This window comes from Hemiscyllium ocellatum, chromosome 6, assembly GCF_020745735.1.
Source record: "Hemiscyllium ocellatum isolate sHemOce1 chromosome 6, sHemOce1.pat.X.cur, whole genome shotgun sequence".
Classification (NCBI taxonomy): domain Eukaryota; kingdom Metazoa; phylum Chordata; class Chondrichthyes; order Orectolobiformes; family Hemiscylliidae; genus Hemiscyllium; species Hemiscyllium ocellatum.
The window spans coordinates 89,739,146-89,766,736 of record NC_083406.1 but is presented as its reverse complement, the minus strand read 5'-3'; the positions used below and the strand labels follow the sequence as shown (position 1 = coordinate 89,766,736).

The following is a 27,591-nucleotide window of genomic DNA, read 5'->3' as shown; positions in this document are numbered from 1 at the left end:
AGGACAGTGCTGAAGTGTCCCTAAAAGTATTAATTATCCCATTTTAATAGGTGGAAATAGAGAAGAAGACCATGACTGACTGATAAATTCAATAAGGCCAGGGACACAGTTTGTGCCAACCTCCAGGGTCCCACCTGACCAGAACAGCATCCTGGCTGATGGTTGAGACCAAAATCAAACAACAGGAGTCCATGTTGGGAAAACAAATCAAAAAGATCGGGGCCACCATTGGGACATTGGCTGCAAACAGAGCAGCGGCTGGGAGGGAGTAGGGGAGTCTTGCCTTGAAATGATCAGGTCCGTGGGGATAGGTAACCACAAACTTGCCACTTAGAAATCCATGGTGCCTGATTTCCGAGCACTTTGAGTGCCATTTTGCTTCCAATTGCCTGTTGCCATTTTGCTGAGGACATTAGACTGTGTGCCTTTTAAGTGTGCCATCTGAAGTATTTTGTCTCTTGCTATAAATGAAATGCCATTTCATAAAGTGGCAATCCACACGATAGAAGACACTAAGGACTTGTTTATATTATACCCTTTAGCTGTTGTATAAGTGTTAGACCCAGGCTTATAGCTTTGATTTTGTTGAATTCTGTGCCTCAAGTATATCATGGTGTCCTGAAAAGTAATAAAGTTCCACTCGAATTTTATTGTTGCCTCATAAGGGAAACAATGTAGACATTGAATTCTTTACTTCAGTTTTCATTCAAACAGCCTCAAATGAATTTGCTTAACAAATAGAGGAAGTGGTAGATGCAGGTACATGTAAAAGGCATTTGAACAGTTACTTGAATAGGAAAGGCTTAAAGGGAGATGGGCCAAATGCATGCAAGTGGGACTAGTTCAGTTTGGAAACCCTGGTCGGTATGAACGAGTTGGACCGAAAGGGCTGTTTCTGTGCTGTATGATTCTATGTTAGCAAGATTGGAGTTATTAAAGGTTAAATGTTAATGTTAACAATGTCTCCAACTTGTTTAGGGAATAAGAAGCAATGCAGCAGAGGCTTTTGTGGCTGTTTGAATGTAATACAGAAAGTTGATTCCAAAGAAGTAGTTTGTTGCATAGTTGATAATTCCAGCAGTTGCCATGAAGAATAAGAATGCCATCAAACGTTTTCCGAAAAAGAAACCAGGAAGGCTGTAAAAATAAGTGACATAAACAAGAATTAAAGATTTAGAAAATCACTGTATATTTGTGCATAAATTACAGTTCATGAATAAAACTGCTCGCAGCCCATCTCTATTAAATAACCCTTTAGCAGGCAGGAACAGCAACTGATATTGGACTATTGTGTCAATCCATATGAATTACCCGCTCAGTTAAAGAACATTTTTACAATGCCCACTTTATGCCAGTGAGCCTGGCCTGCAGCTAATACAGATTGGGAAATAACAGGATGGTTCCCACAATTTCCTGAGAGGCTGTCCCCAAGGTACAGAAAACCATTGTCAGAAAATATACATGCATAAAATCATCGCTATTGAGTTCTACTCGTCCTCAGTCACCTCACACAAATCGAAGTCACTTCTTTGGAACGACAAAGTACACATGCCTTATCCCCATCAGATCAAAGAATTAAAAACTACAATAAATTAGACAATACTGCACATTTTCCTCTGAGGATCCCCATATCAAAGGCTGTATTGCCAACATACTGACCCTGAATTTGTGTATTTCCATCTGCAGATCTCCCATCATAAATCTAGAGAGAATTGCATCTTTGTAACAGTGACAAACATAAAGTTTCCCTCCTCGTCCTCGTGACTGCTCTGCAGGTGTACATATTGTTGATCAGATCATTCTCCTGCAATGCCTCCCTCTGTTGTTCAGCAAGACGTGACTGCTCCATTCATAACTAACTGATCATAGCCAGTGATTCATTGCAATGCTTCTCTCTATTCCTGCTCCTGCTCCATTAACTCTGTTGTTCCCCAATGATCCGTCCTTTGCCCCCTCTTCTTCCTCATCTGCACATTGTCCATTGTACAAAGACATTGCATTAGTTTTCACATGAATGCTGACAATACCGAGTGCTTTCTCACTGTCACCTTTCCCACCCAACTCTCCAAGTCTTCATCTTATCTTCTTGCTTTAAGACATTTATTAAAAACTAGCTTTTTGACCAAACTTTTGGTTATTTCACCTTTGTATATACTTCCATATGTGACTCAATGTCTTACTTTGTTTATGTGTTCCTGTGAAGCACCCGGGTATGTTTCAGTCCGTTAATTGTGAGTTTTTGTTGAATGTGACCGAAAAGCTGTAAATCCAAGGTCAGGATGCATTGGATGCAGGCTCGTGCACTGTTTTCATGGACACAGCATCTGCCTGATGAGGCTCTACGACTGGGAGCCTGGGCCAAAGGCTGAACCTCCATAAATGTGCTTGTCCTGATCCTAATACCTCAATCAGTTTCTAACATATTATTAGCTGAAATCTATCTGAATGCACCAGCCAGTCCGATCTGATTCCATTTTTTTGTTACTATGGAGTTGGATTGGAGATGGGGGCTTGTCAGGAGGCTAAAGATGTTAATGGTTAGGTGTTAGAACTTAGTTCCTGATATCTCGTACACTGTAAAAGATTAATTTCCAATGGCTCTTGTCCTTTCATAGTTCTAAATAATTCCATCATGTTACTCTATATCGAATGAACAAAGCAATAATTTTTCAAAGTTTCTTTTTATTTGTATTTCCTCAAAGCAGATAGGATCATGGCCAGTCTGATTTTACCCATTTGAAATATATTTCTTTATGAAAGGCAATTTTCAGTCGCCTTATTCAAGGAAGTGATGAGACCTGATCAATTGCCCATTTTACATCTTGCCCATTGTATTTTCCAATTACTCAAATTGGTGATTTACCTATTGCACCTCTATCAGGACACAGATGCCAGAATAAATAATCACTCAAGCATTTTCAAATCTAAAGTAGGGTTAATTATAAAACACAACAAATTAAATGTAGAAGACTATCTGGTAGATTTTAAAGGAAGTGAAAACCACAATGTTCACTCTGCTGATGTGGAAATAACGCCATACATTCTGGCAGCTAGATGAAAGAGGAAATTGTTTCAAAATAAGAGTTACAGGACAATGTTGAGTCACTACTGTGTTGACTGCAAACTTGGAAGAATAAGTACGCAACATGATTACAAAGTTTGTCTGTTTTTTTTGAATAAGCTGTCATAGTCATAGAGATGTACAGCACAGAAACAGACCCTTCGGTACAACTCGTCCATGCTATCCAGATATCCTAATCTAATCTAATCCCATTTGCCAGCATGTGGCCCATATCCCTCTAAACCCTTCATATTCATGTACCCATTCAGTTGCCCCATGAGTCCTTTTTAAATTTTTCCCCTCAAATCCTAAACCTATGCCCTCTAGTTCTGGTCTCCCCCACCTCAAGGAAGAGACCATGTCGATTTATCCATGCCCCTCACAATTTTATAAACCTCTATGAGGTCACGCCTCAGCCTCCGATGCTCCAGGGAAACAGTCCCAGCCTATTCAGCCTCTCCTCATAGCTCAAATCCTTGTAAATATTTTCTGAACACTTTCAAGTTCCACAACATCTTTCCAATAGGAGGGAGACCAGAATTGCACATAATATTCCAACAGTGGCCTAACCAATATCCTGTACAGCTGCAACATGGCCTCCTAATTCCTGTACTCAATGCTCTATCAAATAAAGGAAAGCATACCAAATGCCTTCCTCACTATCCCATCTACCTTCAACTCCATTTTCAAGGAACTATGAGCTGCACCCCAAGGTCTCTTTGTTCAGCAATACTCCCCAGGACCTTACTATTAAGTGTATAAATCCTCCTCTGATTTGCCTTTCCAAAATGCAGCACCTCGCAATTATCTAAATTAAACTCCATCTGCTACTCCTCAGCCCATTGGCCCATCTGATCAAGATCCCATTGTATCTGAGATTACCTTCTTCACTGGCACCATACCTCCAATTTTGGTGTTATCTGCAAATGTACTAGCTATACCTCCTATATTCACATCCAAATTATTTATATAAATTATGAAAAGCATTGAACCAAGCATCTATCCTTGTGAATCACCACTGGTCACAAGCCTCCAGCCTGAAAAGCAACACTCCATCACCACCCTCTGTCTTCTACCTTCAAGCCAGTTCTGTATCCAAGTGACTAATTTTCCCTGTATTCCATAAGATCTAACTTTGCTAACCAGTCTACCAGGAGGAACCTTGCTGAATGCCTTACTGAAGTCCACATAGATCACATCCACCGCTCTGCCCTCATCAATCCTCTTCATTATTTCTTCAAAAAAAATTCAATCAAGTTCACGAGACATGATTTCCCATGCACAAAACCTTGTTGACTATCCCTAATCAATCCTTGCTTTTCCAAATACATGCACATCCTGTCCCTCAGGATTCCCTCCAACAACTGGGCGGCACGGTGGCACAGTGGTTAGCACTGCTGCCTCGTAGCGCCTGAGACCCGGGTTCATTTCCCAACTCAGGCGACTGACTGTGTGGAGTTGCACGTTCTCCCCGTGTCTGCGTGGGTTTCCTCCGGGTGCTCCAGTTTCCTCCCACAGTCCAAAGATGTGCGGGTCAGGTGAATTGGCCATGCTAAATTGCCCGTAGTGCTAGGTAAGGGGTAAATGTAGGGGTATGGGTGGGTTGCACTTCGGCGGGTCAGTGTGGACTTGTTGGGCCGAAGGGCCTGTTTCCACACTGTAAGTAATCTAATCTAATCAAACTTGCCCACCACTGATGTCAGGCTCACCGGTCTATAATTCCCTGGCTTTTCCTTATCACCATTCTTAAATAGTGGTACGTTAGCCAACCTCCAGTCTTCCAGCACATTACCCATGACTATTGATGATACAAATGTCTCAGCAATCACTTCCCTAAATTTCCACAGAGATTTAGGGTACACCTGATCAGGTCCTGGAGATTTACGCACTTTTATGTTTTTTATGATATCCAGCACCTCCTCCTCTGTAATATGGACATTTTTCAAGATGTCACCATCTATTTCCCCGCATTCTATATCTTCCATGTCCTTCTCCACAGTAAATAATGATGCAAAATACTCATTTAATATCTGCGCCATCTCCTGTGCCTCCACACATAGGCTGCCTTGCTGATCTTTGAGGAGCTCTATTCTCTACCTCGTTACCTTTTTGTCCTTAATATATTTATAAAATCTCTTTGGATTCTCTTTTACCCAAATTGGAAAGGTGAGCTGCAAGTGCTGAGCCAGTGTTCACAGGCAGTTCACTAAGCGAGCTGGTTGGATTGTTTTATCCAATATTATGCCCACCAGAAACATCGACATGAGATTATCTGGTGGTGCAGGCAGATGAGCTTTGTCAAGACAAAGATCTTTTTCCCCAAGAACTGGTTACAAGATCAACCTGAGCTGATATTAACAGTAAGTAATACAACTGAAAAGTACTTTTTGATTCCACACCATCAACATCTTTACCTTCACCTAATTAGCTCAACAATTCATCACTTTTCTTTAAAGGTTTAATTGTTTCCGACCTCAGGCGACTGTCTGTGTGGAGTTTGCACATTCTCCCTGTGTCTGAGTGGGTTTCTTCCAGGTGCTCTGGTTTCCTCCCACAGTCCAAAGATGTGCAGGTCAGGTGAATTGGCATACCCGTAGTGTTAGGTACTTTAGTCAGAGGGAAATGGGTCTGGGTGGGTTACTCTTCGGAGGGTTGGTGTGGACTTGTTGGGCTGAAGAGCCCGTTTCCACATTGTAGGGAATCTAATCATCTAATCTAATGTGGAATATTAATCACAACGGCAAGACATCTCATGTCCATTATCAATGAGAGCTGAAGATACAGACTTATAATTTTTAAAATGCTTATAGAACAAAGAACTGTTACCTTTGACTGTTCTCTCCTAAATAACCCACAAAGTATTTGTGCCTCACCACCAAATACAACAATCCAGCGAAGGCTGCGGGAGCTAACAAAAGAGAAACACAGATCGACATTATTTAATGCAAAACAGAAAACCATGATATTATAACCTAGTAACCCAAAGCTATGAGGGAATTTTGACATGGTCCACTTCAAGTTGTGTTTCCAACTATTCCCTGGGAAAACAGAGGTGCCAATTCGAAGAGTTGTGTACACTTTGGATATGAGCACAAAAGGTTTTTCCAGACCAATGCCAATAAACTGATTTTTGCCAAGTCCCAACTGCCAGATTACATTTAAAGGCCGTGCTGATACAGAAAGGTGAACAAGACAGAGAAGGTATTAAATGACTGCCACTTTCATCTCGTATTATTAGCTTCATTATACATTATCAAGAAGGCAAAGGTGATGAGTTCTGATTTAAGTCTTTATTATTGAAATGGGCCCATTGTAATTCCTTGACGTTTCAGAAAATTGACATCTGAAGTGAAGTCTCTCTCAGTTCATGGGTATATGAACTTGGCGAAGTATCTTGGGAGAAGTAAATGTACAAACTATTGTATTTCCAGAGTGGTTTGCCTAGTCATCTGCTATAATTATGGTACTGAGCCACAGAAATTCTGGACAAATGACATAAACACAGATTTTTTAATCTAGTAGAGAACAAAAGGCTCAGGAGAGAGTGGAGACCAAATCTACAAGGGAATTTCATCATGCTGGCAGAATCAGAGTTAAACACTGATAATGCCTGAAAGATGAAGCAGTTAAATCTAGTTGGGTGAATTTGAAGGACATCATCTCTGGAATCGGGCAGGGCTGTCACTTCTTTGCCATAACCAAGGTCAAACAGATACCGGGCATATGGGAGTGAAGATCCCTCACTGTTGTGGGTCAAAACCTAACCATCATGTGCAAGGAGTTCTTATTGTTGCTTTATGTCCTGCAGTCCTATCCCCAATTCCACACCTGTAACGTGGTGGTCACCTAAGCCATCTTACAATTGATTAGGAAATTGAAAACCAACACTATGCACAGGGTCATGATGTACAAAGAGGTGCAAAAACAAACCCAATGTGTCCTTTATTCCGACAGCTGGATTAGGTTATGCAGAAACCTCAAAAGCATCACTAAGCACTGAGGTTTAATCATCACAGTGTGGTGAAGGCTAAATTGAGCTCCATTGCCATAGAAGGTGCAGTCATTTATATCATGACACTCAACCTGTCCCTCGGAGAAAGGATTGCACAGGAAAGCACCATTAACCACAAGTGCAATGGTCTGCATGTAACTTTCTGACGGTCCTATGGAAAAGGAAAGAGTGAATCCTGTTGGATTATTCCCAAAGCAAACTGGCAAATTCACTTGGAAGAATGCACCAGTGCCAGGATATTTAAGCAACCATTAAGATGTAGATTGTCTTGCATTGAGAAGAGCTCTCTGTCAGATTCAGTCAGAGTGCAAGCTGCTTCAGGCAGTTTTACTGGGAAAGAAATTACCATCCACTTCCTTCTTGATTGCACCATTGTAAAGCTGGTCCTTAAAGATACACAATGCTTTTTTTAAATCATGGTTCATTTGGAGCACTCCTGTAATGTAGGACTTTGAACTCTACAAGTATGACATTAAGCCACAGAAACTCTGGACAAATGATATAAACAGATTTTTTAAATCCCCTTGAGGTCCAGGGATACAGACTGAGACAAACATCAACAATCACTGGAGGACTATCAACTCAGTGAAAGATGCTGTTTGGTCTGTCCAAGACTTTCTAGTCTTCCAGTGTAAAAAGCTTTTGATGACTTGACACATTCCAAGGTCCAGCACTATGTGATAAGGCACATTCTCAGGCTTTGCCAGGAACTGCAAAGGCTCAATAAAGGCTACTGTCTCAGGCCCTCCTATACAATGTATATCAATGGGTTTGAATATATGTAAAATCCCTTGGGCTATATTCACCACAGAATGTTGAATGAGAACTATAAATTTACATTGTAAATATAACATGTAACGTCTGGGGTGATGAGACATCTCATATTCTGTAATGAAATAAATTGACCTGCATGACACTTCATATTACCAAATTTGAACTGTCATGTAACATACCTGTAAACATTTTATGAATGAACTGTACTTTTGGAAAAATACTGGTCTAAGATCAGCACCTCATACTATTGAAGTTATAAGATTTACAGAAAGATGATGAGCTGGACTTGTTATTCAAAGCTGTTTATTTGTTGGACTTATGACCGATACAAGGATGGAGAGTCGGGGAAGGTGTACTACCTGCAGCACTGATTTTTTTTTTATGGTTCCAACTCAGTCTCAAAATGACCCAAGTTATTGATAAAACACATCAGAAACATGCAAGTGAATAATAATTAAGAACGCTTAAATAAAATAATAAAAGATATGCAAGTTTTCATTTCACATGCAAATTCTTCAGATGTAAATTATTTTAATGGTAACTTACCCTGACTACAGAAAAGTCCAGCAGTCCACAGTAAAGCAAGAAACGTGGGATAAACCTCAGCGCAATTATGGCTAAAAACAAAACAACAAGTGTAATCAAAGATCACATCAATGTCCTTCCAAGCCCACCCTCTGACGACCCCTTCTCCCGCCTCCAACACACCCCATCCACCTGGACACCCCGTGCTGGCCTCCTACCCGCCCTCGACCTCTTTATAGCCAACTGCCGCCGTGACATCAACCGACTCAACCTGTCCACCCCTCTCACCCACTTCAACCTCTCACCCTCAGAACGTGCAGCCCTCCACTCCCTCCGCTCCAATCCCAACCTCACCATCAAACCCGCAGACAAGGGAGGCGCGGTGGTAGTTTGGCGCACTGACCTGTACACCGCTGAAGCCAAACACCAGCTCGCGGACGCCTCCTCTTATCGCCCCCTTGACCACGACCCCACCTCCCACCACCAAACCATCATCTCCCAGACCATCCAGGACCTCATCACCTCAGGGGATCTCCCATCCACCGCCTCCAACCTCATAGTCCCACAACCCCGCACCGCCCGTTTCTACCTCCTGCCCAAAATCCACAAACCTGCCTGCCCCGGCCGACCCATTGTCTCAGCCTGCTCCTGCCCCACCGAACTCATCTCCCAATACCTCGACACGGTCCTGTCCCCTTTAGTCCAAGAACTCCCCACCTACGTTCGGGACACCACCCACGCCCTCCACCTCCTCCAGGATTTTCGCTTCCCCGGTCCCCAACGCCTTATTTTCACTATGGACATCCAGTCCCTGTACACCTCCATCCCCCATCACGAAGGACTCAAAGCCCTCCGCTTCTTCCTTTCCCGCCGCACTAACCAGTACCCTTCCACTGACACTATCCTTCGACTGACTGAACTGGTCCTCACCCTGAATAACTTCTCTTTTCAATCCTCCCACTTCCTCCAAACTAAAGGAGTTGCCATGGGCACCCGCATGGGCCCCAGCTATGCCTGCCTCTTCGTAGGATATGTGGAACAGTCCATCTTCCGCAACTACACTGGCACCACCCCCAACCTTTTCCTCCGCTACATCGATGACTGTATCGGCGCTGCCTCGTGCTCCCACGAGGAGGTTGAACAGTTCATCAACTTTACTAACACCTTCCATCCCGACCTGAAATTCACCTGGACTGTCTCAGACTCCTCCCTCCCCTTCCTAGACCTTTCCATTTCTATCTCGGGCGACCGACTCAACACAGACATCTATTATAAACCGACTGACTCCCACAGCTACCTGGACTACACCTCCTCCCACCCTGCCCCCTGTAAAAACGCCATCCCATATTCCCAATTCCTTCGTTTCCGCCGCATCTGCTCCCAGGAGGACCAATTCCAACACCGCACAACCCAGATGGCCTCCTTCTTCAAGGACCGCAGATTCCCCCCAGACGTGATCGACGATGCCCTCCACCGCATCTCCTCCACTTCCCGCTCCTCCGCCCTTGAGCCCCGCTCCTCCAACCGCCACCAAGACAGAACCCCACTGGTTCTCACCTACCACCCCACCAACCTGCGCATACAACGTATTATCCGCCGCCATTTCCGCCACCTCCAAACGGACCCCACCACCAAGGATATATTTCCCTCCCCTCCCCTATCAGCGTTCCGCAAGGACCACTCCCTTCGTGACTCCCTTGTCAGATCCACACCCCCCACCAACCCAACCTCCACCCCGGCACCTTCCCCTGCAACCGCAGGAAATGTAAAACTTGCGCCCACACCTCCACACTCACTTCCCTCCAAGGCCCCAAGGGATCCTTCCATATCCGCCACAAGTTCACCTGTACCTCCACACACATCATCTATTGCATCCGCTGCACCCGATGTGGCCTCCTCTATATTGGTGAGACAGGCCGCTTACTTGCGGAACGCTTCAGAGAACACCTCTGGGCCGCCCGAACCAACCAACCCAATCACCCCGTGGCTCAACACTTTAACTCCCCCTCCCACTCCACCGAGGACATGCAGGTCCTTGGACTCCTCCACCGGCAGAACACAACTACACGACGGCTGGAGGAGGAGCGCCTCATCTTCCGCCTGGGAACCCTCCAACCACAAGGTATGAATTCAGATTTCTCCAGCTTCCTCATTTCCCCTCCCCCCACCTTGTCTCAGTCGGTTCCCTCAACTCAGCACCGCCCTCCTAACCTGCAATCCTCTTCCTGACCTCTCCGCCCCCACCCCACTCCGGCCGATCACCCTCACCGTGACCTCCTTCCACCTATCCCACCTCCATCGCCCCTCCCCCTAGTCCCTCCTCCCTACCTTTTATCTCAGCCGGCTTGGCTCTCTCTCTCTTATTCCTGATGAAGGGCTTGTGCTCGAAACGTCGAATTCTCTATTCCTGAGATGCTGCCTAACCTGCTGTGCTTTGACCAGCAACACATTTGCAGCATAGGAACAGGACCAAACCATTCAGCTCTGAGCTCTTCCACAATTCAGAGAGGTAAGATTGATCTGTAACTTAACTCCATATGCTCGTCTAGCAATAATATATGCATCTTAAATTTATAATTATTAATTGAGTTGGCATCTACAGCTTTTTATGGGAAAGAGTTCTGCACTTCTACTATTTGTATAAAGAAATGGCGGTGCTGAGTAAGTGAGGTCTGCAGATGCTGGAGATCAGAGCTAAGTGAGGTCTGCACCACCTTCCTAACCTGCAATCTTCTTCCTGACCTCTCCGCCCCCACCCCACTCCAGCCTATCACCCTCACCTTGACCTCCTTCCACCTATCACATCTCCATTGCCCCTCCCCCAAAGTCCCTCCTCCCTATCTTTTATCTTAGCATGCTGGACACACTTTCCTCATTCCTGAAGAAGGGCTTATGCCCAAAACGTCGATTCTCCTGTTCCTTAGATGCTGCCTGACCTGCTGCGCTTTTCCAGCAACACATTTTCAGCCACTCAGTTATGTGCAACCACTACAAAGATTCAACACATAAACCACAGTGGTTCAAATGGAAGGAAGGCTAATTACTGTACTTCCTTCTCTTGAATCCCTACAGTGTAAGGGGAAGGCTATTTGGCCCATCAATTTCACACCAACCCTCCAAAGACCGTCCCACTCAGTCCCAGACCCCTATTGTATCCCCATATTTACAATGGCTAATCCATTTAGCCTACTCACCCCTGAAAACTACAAACAATTTACCATGGCCAATTCACCTAACCAGCATGTCTTTGGACTGTAGGAGGAAACCAGAACACTCTGTGGAAACCCATGCAAACAATATGTAAACTCCATACAGACAGCCACCCATGGCTAGAATGGAACCTGAGTTCCTGGCACTGTGAAGCAGCAGTGCTAACCACTGAGCCACCCTGCCACCCATATAGCCTATCTAGTAACTAAAGAGTAGATAATAAAGACTGATCTTGCAGCAGCCATGTGACAAGAAAGGATAATGAAAATGCGAAACATCCTTTGAAAGATTTGTTTAAAGTATATATTATGCAGCCAAAGATGGAGAAGTGAAACAATGCTAAGGTTAATGAACAGCTTAAAAATAAAGCCATGGGCATATGAAACCTTATTTGCATGCTGTTATTACTTGTTCAAATTCAAGGAAAGTTAATCTAACAAACTGTGACATTGAAATGAAATACACATATTGTAAATTCGAGTCAAAGGTGGAAAATTAGCCACATATATAAAAAGATCTAGCAGTGTGAAAATAAATCTGACTTTATCAGCAGCAGCAATTTGAGTTTTTATAATATTTTAATAACTTTTTTCACCTTGTTTCTCTTCTTGTATTGAATAAATTATTGTAAACAACCTCAGATCACAGATACAGGAATCATATTGAATATGACAGATTGGGTGAATTTTTCATTAAGGACTTAGATCATTATTCATTTCCTGTAGTTTCCATTACTTTCATAGTAAGGTTTCATATGAGCTACAGTTCATTTATTTCTTATTCATTCAAGGAATGGAGGCATCACTGGCTAAGCCAGTATTTATCATCCATCTCTAACTGTCCTGGAGCAGGTGATGGTGAGCTACCTTACTGAACCACTGTAGTCTTTGGGTTGTAGGTATATTCACAGAGCTTTTAGGAAGGGAGTTTATAAGACCATAGGAAATAGGAACAGGATTAGGTCATTCAGCTCATTGAGCCTGTTACACCGTTCAATAGGATCATGGCTGATCTGATCACTTTCACTTTCTTGCCCTTTCCCCATAATCTTGATTTTCCCATTAATCAATAATCTACCTCAGCCTTGATTTTACACAAGAAGTCTGCTCCCACAGCTCCCTGTGACAAAGAGTTCTAAAGACTCACAACCTTCCGAAAGAAGGAATTCCTCCTTATCCCAGCCTTAAACTGGTGCCCCTTTATTCTTAGGCTATGCCCTCTGCTCTGAGACTCTCCCAAGAGGGGAAACATCCTTTCAGATTTACATTGTCAAGCCTCTTAAGTATCTTATATATCTCACTGCGATCACATTCCATTCTTCTAAACTCCAGTCTAGCAGCAAGGGCCATTTGATGGGCTATAAATTTTTGCTATAAATTCTGTGTTACAATCGAGCCCTCCACTATCACCTGATGAAGGAGCGTCGCTCCGAAAGCTAGTGTGCTTCCAATTAAACCTGTCGGACTATAACCTGGTGTTGTGTGATTTTAAACACTTGATGGGGGCAGAGTGAGCCTTGGTGGTGCCAACTGCTTTACAGAATTATTTGACAACAAGGTGTAAATGAGAATTATAGTTTATTGTGTGATGCATCTGATTGTACTTCAGTATCTGTGTCATCATATTGTACCACCTTCATTGAAAGAGCTAAGAATGTAAAATTACAAGAAAAGAGCAGAATAGTACTGCAGAAATAGTTTGTGCATTTATGAACGGTAAAGAAGGAGAAATAGATTTCACATTTCAAGCACCCACACAGAGAACACAGTAATGAGCTGCAACAAGAAATAAACCGGAAATGGCATCATATGAGTTGAGACTTTAAACATATGAGTACAGCTTTATGTTAAGCAGGATATTGCTCAAGAGGAAGTCCCTTTCTTCAAGTTTCTAGCTCATGTTCTGCATATGACAAGTTTTAGTCAGCTGCTTCCAAGATTGATGAGGTGAGTCTCTTATTAGCTGAAAATGTGTTGCTGGTTAAAGCACAGCAGGTTAGGCAGCATCCAAGGAATAGGAAATTCGACGTTTCGGGCATAAGCCCTTCATCAGGAATGAGGAGAGTGTGCCAAGCAGGCTAAGATAAGAGGTAGGGAGGAGGGACTTGGGGGAGGGGCGATGGAGATGTAATAGGTGGAAGAAGGTCAAGGTGAGGGTGATAGGCCGGAGTGGGGTGGGGGCGGAGAGGTCAGGAAGAAGATTGCAGGTTAGGAGGGGGTGCTGAGTTGAGGGAACCGACTGAGACAAGGTGGGGGGAGGGGAAATGAGGAAACTAGAGAAATCTGAGTTCATTCCTTGTGGTTGGAGGGTTCCCAGGTGGAAGATGAGGCGCTCTTCCTCCAGCCGTCGTGTTGTTATGTTCTGCCGGTGGAGGAGTCCAAGGACCTGCATGTCCTCGGTGGAGTGGGAGGGAGAGTTAAAGTGTTGAGCCATGGGGTGGTTGGGTTGGTTGGTCCGGGCGTCCCAGAGGTATTCTCTGAAGCGTTCCGCAAGTAAGCGGCCCGTCTCCCCAATATAGAGGAGGCCACATCGGGTGCAGTGGATGCAATAGGTGATGTGTGTGGAGGTACAGGTGAACTTGTGGCGGATATGGAATGATCCCTTGGGGCCTTAGAGGGAAGTGAGGGAGGAGGTGTGGGCGCAAGTTTTACATTTCCTGCGGTTGCAGGGGAAGGTGCCAGGAGTGGAGGTTGGGTTGGTGAGGGGTGTGGACCTGACGAGGGAGTCACGAAGGGAGTGGTCTTTGCGGAACGCTGATAGGGGAGGGGAGGGAAATATATCCCTGGTGGTGGGGTCCGTTTGGAGGTGGCGGAAATGACGGTGGATGATACGTTGTATACGGAGGTTGGTGGGGTGGTAGGTGAGAACCAGTGGGGTTCTGTCTAGGTGGCGGTTGGAGGAGCGGGGCTCAAGGGCAGAGGAGCGGGAAGTGGAGGAGCGGGAAGTGGAGGAGATGCGGTGGAGGGCATCGTCGATCACGTCTGGGGGGAATCTGCGGTCCTTGAAGAAGGAGGCCATCTGGGCTGTGCGGTGTTGGAACTGGTCCTCCTGAGAGCAGATGCGGCGGAGATGAAGGAATTGGGAATATGGGATGGAGTTTTTACAGGGGGCAGGGTGGGAGGAGGTGTAGTCCAGGTAGCTGTGGGAGTCAGTCGGTTTATAGTAGATGTCTGTGTTGAGTCGGTCACCCGAGATAGAAATGGAAAGGTCTAGGAAGGGGAGGGAGGAGTCTGAGACAGTCCAGGTGAATTTGAGGTCGGGATGGAAGGTGTTAGTAAAGTTGATGAACTGTTCAACCTCCTCGTGGGAGCACGTGGCGGCGCCGATACAGTCATCGATGTAGCGGAGGAAAAGGTGGGGGGTGGTGCCAGTGTAGTTGCGGAAGATGGACTGTTCCACATATCCTACGAAGAGACAGGCATAGCTGGGGCCCATGCAGGTGCCCATGGCAACTCCTTTAGTTTGGAGGAAGTGGGAGGATTGAAAAGAGAAGTTATTCAGGGTGAGGACCAGTTCAGTCAGTCGAAGGAGGGTGTCAGTGGAAGGGTACTGGTTGGTGCGGCGGGAAAGGAAGAAGTGGAGGACTTTGCGTCCTTCGTGATGGGGATGGAGGTGTACAGGGACTGGATGTCCATCGTGAAAATAAGGCGTTGGGGACCGGGGAAGCGAAAATCCTGGAGGAGGTGGAGGGCGTGGGTGGTGTCCCGAACGTAGGTGGGGAGTTCTTGGACTAAAGGGGACAGAACCGTGTTGAGGTATCCCGAACGTAGGTGGTTCCCTCAACTCAGCACCGCCCTCCTAACCTGCAATCTTCTTCCTGACCTCTCCGCCCCCACCCCACTCCAGCCTATCACCCTCACCTTGACCTCCTTCCACCTATCACATCTCCATCGCCCCTCCCCCAAGTCCCTCCTCCCTACCTTTTATCTTAGCCTGCTTGGCACACTCTCCTCATTCCTGATGAAGGGCTTATGCCCGAAACGTCGAATTTCCTATTCCTTGGATGCTGCCTAACCTGCTGTGCTTTAACCAGCAACACATTTTCAGCTGTGATCTCCAGCATCTGCAGACCTCATTTTTTTACCCTGAGTCTCTTATTAGGCAAAATTCAGAATGGAAAACCACAATTCAATGCTGCCAGTCCATGGTACTATACAAACATCAGGTAAAGAACTGAAGTGCATAGTCTGATTAAATCCCATTACATGGTCCTTGTTTCGGTGCTAAAAGCTTAATTGAAATACTTAATAATAAAGTTTAAAAAATCACACAACACCAAGTTATGGTCCAACAGGTTTATTTGGAGCACTGCTCCTTCATCAGTTGGTTGTGGAGTATAAGATCGTAAGACACAGAATTTATAGCAAAGATTTACAGTGTGATGTAACTGAAATTATATATTGAAAAGCAGACATGTGAAAGAACTGAAACCAACATGATCCTTCTAAAAGATGAGAGACTTAACAATCTTTTTCAATTTTGTCATTTCAGTTGCATCACACAGTCAACCTTTGCTATAAATTCTGTGTCGTACGTTCTTGTAATCCACAACCACCTGATGAAGGTGCAGCGCTCCGAAAGCTGGTGCTTCCAAATAAACCTATTGGACTATAACCTTGTGTTGTGTGATTTTTAATTTTGTACACCCCAGTCCAACACCGGCACCTTCAAATCTTAACTAATAAAGTTAGCGAACAGAGAAAATAGATGATTTTTGAGCTGATTGATATATATATATATATATATATATACACACACACACACACAAGTTGGCAGAGGCATTAGTTTCTAGAAAATCGCCTATCACAATTAATTGCTTGGAACCTCATATACACCCCATTCCGGTAGAGACAGTCAGAGAACATTGGAGGCTAATCTCTGTCATAATTGCCTCACAAGTTCACAATCTCTCTCAAATAATGAAAACATGGAATAAATGGGGTCAAGCTCTTTCTTCAGAATAAATATTTTGAGTCAGTTTGGGTAGTCTATTGAGCAGCATGCTGGTTCTACAGAAATAATTAGCATGTGTAACTTCTTGGCTAAAAAAATGGTGTCTGACACATGATACTAAAAAGGAGACACATAAAAATATAAGGCTGAAAGCATGACATCATCTGGTATCCGTTCAAGTTGAATTGACTATGTTCATTGTTTAAAAATAAAGTGGAGAAACTGCACAAGAGACTAACAAACGTACAGACTCTACCAGTTTAATCTTAAATTGAAAACTGTATTAATATTAAAAATCACACAACACCAGGTTATAGTCCAACAGGTTTAATTGGAAGCACACTAGCTTTCGGAGCGCTGCTCCTTCATCAGGTGGTAGTCCAACACCGGCATCTCCAAATCATGTATTGATATTGAAAGTGATTAAAAACTTAGAATTTCAGTCAGGACGGTTCATGATCAGATTTGACACACCAATACTTTAGTTGATTCATTATGCAATTTACTGATAAAATTATTAGGCACAAAAATTTACATGTTTTTTTCAATTCCAACATTCTTTACATTTTACCACAGCTGACATTGGTAGACCTAATTTTGCAATTGCACGTTGTAGCTCGGAGAGATCACTGATGATATCAGACCCTTGTTAACTAAGTGCTTGATTTTAAGACTTATAAAACTTATAAATCTCAATCTGTATTTTTTTTTGTAAATCTTTAACAGTGAGTAGGGTGAGGATCTTTTTTATGCTTTACTTAGATTTGTCCTTTGATTGAGTTTTAATATAAAGACAGGTATCGTTATACCAAAACATTGTTTTGAGCTGTGCTAATGCTGAATTTCTGAACAAGTGTGCCGTATTTGGTTTTAGGTATTTTCTGGGTCTGTAGATTCTTAAAGAGGCAGGGATGGCTTTTAGCAGGGTGATGTGCTCTTCCTCTTAGATGTAAGAGTTCAGGGAGAATTTCAATGTTCCTGGAGATTATGTCTGCAGGAAGTGCATTTGGATGCAAATCTTATTGGATCACATGGATCGGATGGAACAGCAGTTAGAGACAATGAGGAATTTACAGGAGCTACAAGGTGGATGGTAGTTTCTGGAAGGTAGAAAATCTGCATCTACAGTCAGGTACATGGGTTACTGCTAGAAAAGGTAGGAGAGGTAGGCAGATAGTGTAGGAGTCTCCTGTGGCTATCCCCATTTCAAACAAATATACTATATTGGATACTGCAGGGGATGATGGCCTCTCAAGGGAATGTAGCACTGACAACCAGGTTTCTGGTACCCTGACTGGCTGTACTGTAATGACGTCCATATCAGGTTCCAAGTGGTTAATTGTGATAGGTGATTCTCGAGTATGGGGCACAGACAGATGTTTCTCCAGCCATCATTGAGACATCAAGATGGTGTGTTACCTCCCTGGTGCCAGGGTCCTGGATATATCAGAGTAGGTGCAGAATATTCTGAAAGGGGAGTGACCAGCAGAAGGTCGTTGTACACATTGGTACCAATGACATTGGAAGATAAAGGGATGATGTTTGGCAGAGACACTAAAAGAAAGTAGGCAGGAGGTTGAAAAGTAGGGACTTGAGCATCATAATATCTGGATTACTTCTGGTGCCAAGTGCTAGTGAGAGTAGGATAGCGGGATAGAGCAGATGAATGCATGACTAAGGAGCTGGTGCAGGGAGAAGGGGACACATTTTTGGATCTTTGGAATCTCTTCTGGGGTAGAAGTGACCCAAATAAGAAGGATGGGTTGCACTTGAATTGGAAGGTGACCTATATCCTGGCAGGGAGACCTGTGAGTGCTACTCAGGAAGTTTTAAACTAGTAAGGGGAAGAGTGGGATCTAAAATGATAGTGACAAAGGAACTCAGTTTGAGGCTGTTACAAAAGCAAGGGAGCAAGTTAAATAGTCAAGACAGCAGGAGCACGGCAGAGAACAAGGTTAAGATTGATAAATTAAACTGCATTTATTTCAGTGCAAGAGGCCTGACAGGCAAAGCAGATGAACTTAGGGCATAGTTGGGAACATTGAACTGGGATATCATAACTCTTACAATAGCATGTCTTAGGAAGGTGCAGGACTGGCAGGTTATTGTTCCAGGGTATAAATGCTTTAAGAAGGATAGAAATGGTGGCAGAAGAAGCAGGGGAGTGGTGTTTTTGGTTAGGGAGAACATTATGTTGTACTTACTGAGGCTATTCCTGGAAGAACATCCAGTGAAGTTATATGGATGGAACAGACAAATAAGAAAGGGAGGATTACGTTATTGGGATTGTACTGCCGGCACCTAGTAGTCAGTGGAAAATTGAGAAGCATATTTGTCAGAAGATCTCAGATACCTGTAAGAATAATAGGGTTGTGATGGTAGGGGATTTTAACTTTCCAAACTTAGACTGAGACTGCCAGAGTGTTCAGGGCTTGGATGAAGAGGAATTTTCTAATTCAGTATGTGAATGTACTCACAAGAGAAGGAGCAAAACCTGACCTTCACTTGGGAAATAAGGTAAGGCAAGTGACTGAGGTGTCAGTGGGGGAGCACTTTGGGGCAAGTGATCATAATTCTATTAGTTTTAAAATAGTAATGGAAAAGGATAGACCTGATCTCAAAGTTAAAGTTTTAAATTGGAGTAAGGGCAATTTTGATAGTATTAGGCAGGAACTTTCAAAAGTTGATTGGGGGACGCTGTTCACAGGTAAAGCAATGGTTGGAAAGTCTGAGGCTTTCAAAAGTGAGAAAATGAGAATTCAGAGATGTTCCTGTTAGTGCAAAGGGTAAGGCTGGTAGGTATAGGGAATGTTGGATGACTAGCGAAATTCAGGTTCTCGCCAAGAAAAAGAAGTAAGTATGTCAAGTATGGACGGCAGAAGTTGAGTGAATTCTCAGAAGAGTATAATGGCAGTAGGAATATACTTAAGAGGAGAACCAGGAGGGAAAAAAGGGGACATGAGTTAGCTTTGACAAATAGGGTTAAGGAGAATCCAAAATGATTCTATAAATACATTCAGGGCAAATGAGTAACTATGGATAGAATAGGGTCCCTTAAAAATCAATGAGGCTGTTTTATGTATGGAACCACATCGAATGAGTGAGATAATAAACAAATATTTTGCATCTATATTACAGAAGAGGAAGTGCAGGAGTTCTTAAAATAGCATAAGGGTGGATAAATCCCTGGGACTTTGTGGGAAGCTAGGGAAGTGATTACTGGACCCCTTGCTGAGATATTTCTATCATCAACAGCCACAGGTGAGGTGCTGGAAGACTGGAGAGTGGCTAATATAGTGCCATTATTTAGGAAATGTGGTAAGGAAAAGCCAGGAAACTATAGACCAGTAAGCCTGATGTCAGTGATGGATAAGTTGTTGGAGGGGATTCTGAGGGACAGGATTTACTTATATTTGGAAAAGCAAGGACTGATTGGGGATAGTCAGCATGGCTTTGTGCATCAGAAATCATGCCTCACTGCGTTGATTGAGTTTTTTGAAGACGTGACAAAGAATATTGATAAAAGCAGAGCAATAGATGTTGTTTATATGGACTTCAGCAAAGTATTCCACATAGAGTCATACCGTTTAGCAAGATTACATTACAGGGGATTCAGAAAGGGCTAACCAATTGAATACATAATTGGCTTGAAAGTAGGAGACAGGGGGGTGATGGTGCAAGATTGTTTTGGACTGGAGGCCTGTGACCAGTGCAAGGTTCGGTGCTAGGTCCACTGCTTTTTGTTATTTATAAAAATAACTTCTATGTGAATATAGGAGGTATGGTTAGTAAGTTTGGAGATGACACCAAAATCGGTGGTGTAGTGATAGTGAAGAAGGCTATCTCAGAGTACAATTGGACCTTGATCAGATGGACCAATGGGTAGAGAAGGGACAGATGAAGTTCAATTTAGATAAATTTGAGGTGTTATATTTTGGTTAGGCAAACCAGGGCAGGATCCACGCAGTTAATAGTACAGCCCTGGGGAGTTTTGCTGAACAAAGAATTTTAGGGGTGCAGGTGCATAGTTCCTTGAAAGTGGAGTTTAGGTAGACAGGGTGGTGAAGGTATTTGGTACACTTGCCTTTATTAATCAATGCATTGGGTTTTGGAGTTGGGGCATCATGCTGTGGCTGTACAGGAGATTGGTTAGGCCAGTTTTAGAATACTGTGTTCAGTTCTGGTTTCCCTGCAGTTGGAAGGCTGTTGTTAAACTTGAACAGGTTCTGTAAAGATTTACAAGGATGTTGCTGGAATTAGAGCATTTGAGCTATAGGGAAAGGCTGAAAAGGCCAGGGCTTTTTTCTGTGAGTGTTGAAGGTTGAGGGGTCACCTTATAGACGTCTATAAAATCATGAGGGGCATGGATAGAGTGAATAGGCAAGGTCTTTTGCCTAGGATGGGGAGTCTAAACTTATAGATCATAGGTTTAGGGTGAGAGGGGCAAGATTTAAAAGGGATCTGAGAGTCAACTTTTTCATGCAGACGGTGGTGCGTATATGGAACCAGCTGCCAGAGGAAGTGGTAAAGGCTGGAACAATTACAACATTTAAAAAGGTGTATGGATAGGTACATGAATATATGGGTTTAGAGTCATAGACTCACGCAGCATGGGAACAGATCCATGCTGGTCATCATTCCAGACAAAAGTGGATCCACCTACATGCACTTTGCCCATATCCCTTTAAACAATTTTTATTCACGTACTTATCTAAATGTCTTTTAAACATTGTAATTGTACCCACAGCCACTACTTCCTCTGGAAGTTCATTCTACACACGAACCTTTCTCAGTGTAAAAACATTTCCCCTTGTCTATTTTAAGTCTTTCTCCTCTCATCTTAAAATATGCCCTCGAGTCTTGAAATCCTCCACCCTAGGAAAAAGACACCTGCTTACACCACATCTGTACATCTAATTTTTTATAAACCTCTATAAGGTCACCCCTCAACTCCCTATGCTCCAGTGAAAAAAAGTCTTTGTCTGTCCAGCCTCTCCTTATAATTAAAATTCTTAATTCCTGGCAACATCCTGGTAAATCTCTTTCAAACCCTCTCCAGCTTAATAATATCCTTCCTATAACAGGGCAACCAGATTAGATTAGGTTAGATTTTCTACAGTGAGAAAACAGGCCCTTCAGCCCAACAAGTCCACACTGACCTTCCGAAGAATAACCTATCCAAAGTCACTTCCTACATTTACCCCTGACTAATGCACCTAACACTATTGGCAACTTAGCATGGCCAATTCACCTGACCTGCACATCTTTTGGAATGTGGGAGGAAACCGGAGCACCCAGAGGAAACCCACACAGACACGGGGAGGATGTGCAAACTCCACACACAGTCACCCAAAGCTAGGATCGAACCCAGGTCCTTTGCACTGTGAGGCAGCTGTGCTAATCTGGACACAGTACTCAAGAAGGGGCCTCACCAAGTCCTGTACAAGCTCAGCATAAGTCCTAACTCCTATACTCAAAGGTCTGAGCACTAACAGCAAGCGTGCTGAATACCTTCCTAACCACTCTATCTACATGTGATGTAAACTTCAAAGAATTATGTACCTGAACCCCTAGATCTCTCTGTTCTAAAACAATGCCCAAGGTCCTACTTTGAATTGTATAAATCTTGTCCCTGTTTGTTTTACCAAAATCTAATAGATGACATTTTGCAAATTAAACTCAATTTGCCATTCATCAGTCCATTACCTCAATTGATCAAGATCTCTTTGTAATCTTAAATAACCTCCGTCATTGTCATGGGAGATACAGACCAAATTTTGACAGATGGGAGCAGGTCAGATTAGGAAGTCTGGTTGATGTGGATGAGTTGGACCAAAGGGTCTGTTTCCTTGCTGTATAACTCTATGACTCTATGACATCATGAAGCATTATTAACCATCACACTGGGACACTCTGCAATAGCCTGTTTCACTTCACTGTTAGTTTGGCTTACTCTACCAAATGAGACAGTTACTTTATAACCTAGAATTGTTTCTCTTTAAATTCTGTTTGATTGAAGTCCAATATCAAAATAACCTTTCCCATTTCTCTCCTTCTTTAACTTATTGTAACGTGGCAGCAAGTATATTCAAAACTTCAAAGGCAATCTTGCAGCAAAGAAATACACCTCTTTCATGCGTTTTGATTTAAATAGAAGTCAGTTAACCTGATTTGAAGTGTGCCAGGTAAAAATTAGTTTCCTCAGTTTATTCTTGCACATATGAGGGATAACATTTTCAACCAGAAGATGGTGGGAATCTTAAACTGATAGTCTCTTCAGGTGATACAGACAGAAATCTCATTACATTTAAGAAGTGTTTAGAGGTACACTTGCAATGCCCAAGGCATCCAAGGCTATGGGGAGAAAGTGAGGTCTGCAGATGCTGGAGATTAGAGCTGAAAATGTGTTGCTGGAAAAGCGCAGCAGGTCAGGCAGCATCCAAGGAACAGGAAATTCGACGTTCCTGTTCCTTGGATGCTGCCTGACCTGCTGCGCTTTTCCAGCAACACATCCAAGGCTATGGGCCAAGTGTTGGAAAACGGGGTTAGATAGTAGGGGTATATCGGAGAATTGAACCCAATTGATCAGAGACCACAAACAAGGATCGTAGTGAAATTGACAAGCAGTTTATTAAACAAAGTAATATCATGGAAGAGACATTAACCAGGCTGAAACAGAACTGATCTCCTGCACAGATGGCCAAATGCTGTCTTCCCTGAACAGAAAGTACAGGCATGCTTTACAACACAAAGGCGATAGTTGTAAAGCAGTCACAGTACAATGGTGAAAATTGTCAAGAGATTAAAACAAGAATAAACTGAGTGGAAGTTAATCAAACGTTTGGCAGTAGCAATTCTTTTGTAATTGGCACAGGAGATTCCAGCCATCTTTGTGAGTGGGTGAGAATGTCTTCTAGAGGGTTCCTCACTGTATTTCTCATCTGCACGAATATGTGTGTTCATTGTGGCATTCAGGTGTGTCCATTGTGTTCCTCCTGTGGGCGAAGTCTTCCAGGGTCTTTTGGTCTGTCTCTTTGTTTACGCGGTATCAGTTTCAGTGGGAAAGGAGCCTGCCCTTCGGGTGTTGGGACTGCAGTGCTAATCTGGGCTGGGAGCTGATTGTGAAAGCTGTTTTAGGAAGTGTCTGGGAGTGGCTTGGCCATGTCTGTTTTTTATGTTAGCCTGTTTGGCCAAGATTGGGGCACTCTGGGTAATTTTTGTATGTGTTGGCAGGTTTGATTTCTGTGTTTTACAAGCCAGCTTCTGTGTTTTTTATGTGGCCATGCTGTGGGTGAGCAGGGTGGCTGATCATTTTCCCATTGGATGGTTGTTATTGAATAACACAGTCTCGATGAGCTGATTGGCTTTTTTCCATGTTATAGATCTCTGTGATTATGACTCATTCCTGTAACATTGAGCTTGCCACAGAAGAGGTCAATATCTACATTTTTTGTTTGAATTAACAAGAGTTGGTTTTCAAAGAATAATTTGTGGAAGTTACTCAATAGATGTAGGAGAAGGAATCTCACAAGAGTTTTAATGTTATTTTCTTGGAAAATAATTGGCTCATATCCAATAATTAATTGCATAAGAAAAGTTAACAGATAAAGTTTTAATGCCTTTTATTTCAAGGGATGAAATTCCTTGTATATTATTCTGTGACTTACAGCATTATGCACCCGAAACAGACCAAACTTTTGCAAAAGATCACAGAATTTTGAGCATATTACATTCAGTGATATTCCACCTTTTGTTGTCCTGGATTACAACACAACTGTGCTCAAAGCAAGCCTCACCTACAAATCTACACCTGCCTAAATTGAATCATACACCATTGTGAATGCTTGCTAATGGTATCTTCTGGCAGATTTTCAAAGGCTGTTTATAGCATCCCTGCACTGTGCAAAGAGGCCATTCAGCCCATCGAGTCTGCACAGACCCTCCAAAGAGCATCCCACCCAATGCCCCAACGCTATAACCCATTAAACACAGCTAATCCAGCTAGCCTGCATATCCCTGGACATTACGGACAATTTAGTATGGCCAATACACCTAATCTACACACCTTTAGTCTGTGGGAGGAAACCAGATCACCTGGAGGAAACCCACACAGACACTGGGAGAATGTGCAAACTTCACACAAACAGTTGCTTGAAGGTGGAATCGAACCCAGGTCCCTGGCACTGTGAGGTAGCAGTGCCAACCACTGTGCTACCATACCATCCCTGTTAACATTTAACTGGCTCTTTTGGATTCAAGGAACAGTAAAGGATGTGCTTTAAAAGTGTTTGAATATAATTTTATTTTGTTTTGCTGAGAAACTGACTACTTTAGGCCAATGGAACTAACAAATCATTCTCTATGGGATTTTTTAAAATAACTGGTATGGTATTCTGTTTATCAATCAACCGTGAGTTCACTGACCTACACTGCCTCCAGATTAAGAAGAGATTCTCATTCTTGTTTTCAAAGCCATCCATGGGCTCTTCACCCAAAACCATCACAACGTCTACCTCTGGTCCTGCAATGCTCTAGACATCTGTACTCCTTCAATTTTGGCCTCTTGGCTTTCCCTAGTTCACCTCACCCCACCTTCCACTTTGTGGGTTTTTTTTTAAACTCTTCCTTCAACTTCTGTATATCTGTTTTCTCTTTTTAGACACTAAATAAGACCTACCTCTTTTCAGTTTGGAGGTTCTGTAATATGTTTCACTTTGAATTACTTCTGTGAAACAGTTATGGGTGTTGTATTACATTAAAGATGATAAATAATTACAAGTTGCGTGGTCTCACTAAGATGCTTAAAAATTCTATGATATTTCTGCCAAACTCCTGAAACGTCGGTTGGGTTAGTCTCAGTTAATTGCACTGTCCCTAAATCCGATTCCAAACATTCATTGCGCTTTTCAGTAAAATAAACTAAGATACTTTGAACCATTTTTAAAAACGGATTTACAATTGTCTGAAAAGTCATAATCTAGGTGTAGTTTATCTGTCTTTGGTTTCTTGTTTAATCCCTTCTTTACAATGAACTAGAACTGGAAACAGTTCCAGGCCACCAAAATGAAAATGCTGTGTAATAATATTTCAGATATGAATGTGGATGGTTTGTAATCAGTGTCATTTGCAACGCTGCCTAACTCCCAAGAACCGTCATGAACTAAAAACATTTCCTTTCTGCTTGAATCAATTGACTGTTTCCCATTAGGATTCATTGAACGATATTCAATGGGTACAACCGGCTACTGTTGTGAAGTAGTTATAATTAATCTCTGGTACTGTGGAGATCATCTTTCTAAAGTGCCTGAAAACTGATCTCATTTAAATCGTACCTTGCTGTTGATTTTAAAGCAGTCTTATTATTTTGAATAATGTACGGCGGGGGGGAGGGGGAAGAGCATTACTAACATAAATTGTTTGTAGAAAACATTGTTTTTACCAATGACTGCAGATGCTGGAAACCAGATTCTGGATCAGTGGTGCTGGAAGAGCACAGCAGTTCAGGCAGCATCCAACGAGCCGCGAAATCGACGTTTCGGGCAAAAGCCCTTCATATTCCTGATGAAGGGCTTTTGCCCGAAACGTCGATTGCGCTGCTCCTTGGATGCTGCCTGAACTGCTGTGCTCTTCCAGCACCACTGATCCAGAATGATGTAGAAAACATTGGCTTACCTTGCTATATTGACCCGGTCGAAAGCGCTATGTGTGGGACGCTTCTGAAGGGATTCATTCTGGACTGTGTACGCGAAGAATACTGCAACAGAAGACAGACAATTCCCATCATGTGAATGAACAGCAAACTCCGTGCAAACTGGTGGCAGGTGAAGCAGATCTCTCTTACCATTCTGAAGAGCACTGAGCAGAGTGACAGTACCCAGAAAGATCACATTGTCCAGAATCTCTATATCCATGCTGCCGAGCTCAGAATGCTTTGTGCTTCCTGTCAGTGGAGATAGTACCAATAGAATAAAACGTCCCGTACTTTATCTCGCAATCTGTCCAACTTCCGATTTTTCTTTTGCATTGCACGTAGCGGAAGAATGTTGATCTAACCTTGAAGCCGAGGGTGGGGTGATGGGCAGGCGATATATATCATTAATATTTGCTCTCGGTCCAAGCTGCGGTTGTGTCACTGGAGTTTGGTGGGAAAGGCGAATCAGTGAAGTCCATAGCAGGGAGCTAATATAGAACACACAATTTCAGTGAGAAATGATTGCATAATTGTCAGGGTAGAGTGAGAGAAGAAAGTGAGGTCTGCAGATGCTGGAGATCAGAGCTGAAAATGTGTTGCTGGAAAAGCGCAGCAGGTCAGGCAGCATCCAAGGAGCAGGACATTCGACGTTTCGGTCCTGAAGAGGGGCTTATGCCCGAAACATCGAATCTCCTGCTCCTTGGATGCTGCCTGACCTGCTGCGCTTTTCCAGCAACACATTTTCAGCAGGGTAGAATGAGAGGCTTAGGAAGGACAGTTTTGGGACATCGCCTTTATTCCTGCTCTTTGAAAGCTCTATCCGGTTAATACCGGGCCCCTGTTCTTTCGCCAGAGCATGGCGGGTTTTTTTTTCATGTCCTAGGAATATAGATTAAAAGATAAGACAGTACAGAAGCATTTAAGGAAAATTCAAACTCTTAATAACAGGTTCTTCCATTGAGAAAAAAAAGACTGGACCAGGGTAGGGGCGAGGAATACTGCTGTGAGTAACTCACCTCCTGACCCCACGGAAGCCTGTCCAGAGGGTGTTGCTGGAAAAGCACAGCAGGTCAGGCAGCATCCCAGGAGAAGGGGAATCTATGTTTCAAACATAAGCCCTTCATCAGGAAGGATGCTCTTTCCTGATGAAGGGCTTATGCGCGATACATGGATTCTCCTGCTCCTCAGATGCTGCCTGACCTGCTGTTTTTCCAGCGCTACACTCTGGATTCTGATCTCCAGCATCTGCGGTCCTCACTTTCCCAACCACTAAGCATACCCACCACCCACAAAGCATGAGTCAGGAGTGTGATGGAATACTCTACGTTTGCCTGGATGGGTGGAGCCCCAACAACTATAAAGAAG

At 43.3% G+C, this 27,591-nt stretch overlaps 1 protein-coding gene across 1 annotated transcript; it reads right to left on the bottom strand.

The window, feature by feature from the left end:
- Positions 1 to 651: 651 nt before the first annotated feature.
- Positions 652 to 26,547, bottom strand: alox5ap (arachidonate 5-lipoxygenase-activating protein). The gene is made up of 5 exons (XM_060826770.1): positions 26,377 to 26,547; positions 26,208 to 26,289; positions 8,394 to 8,464; positions 5,888 to 5,969; positions 652 to 1,137 (listed from the first exon to the last, which is right to left on the bottom strand). Exons 1-5 carry the CDS (start codon positions 26,444 to 26,446, stop codon positions 975 to 977), a joined length of 468 nt encoding a protein of 155 aa, XP_060682753.1. The 5' UTR covers positions 26,447 to 26,547; the 3' UTR covers positions 652 to 974.
- Between the last annotated feature and the right edge of the window lie 1,044 nt (positions 26,548 to 27,591).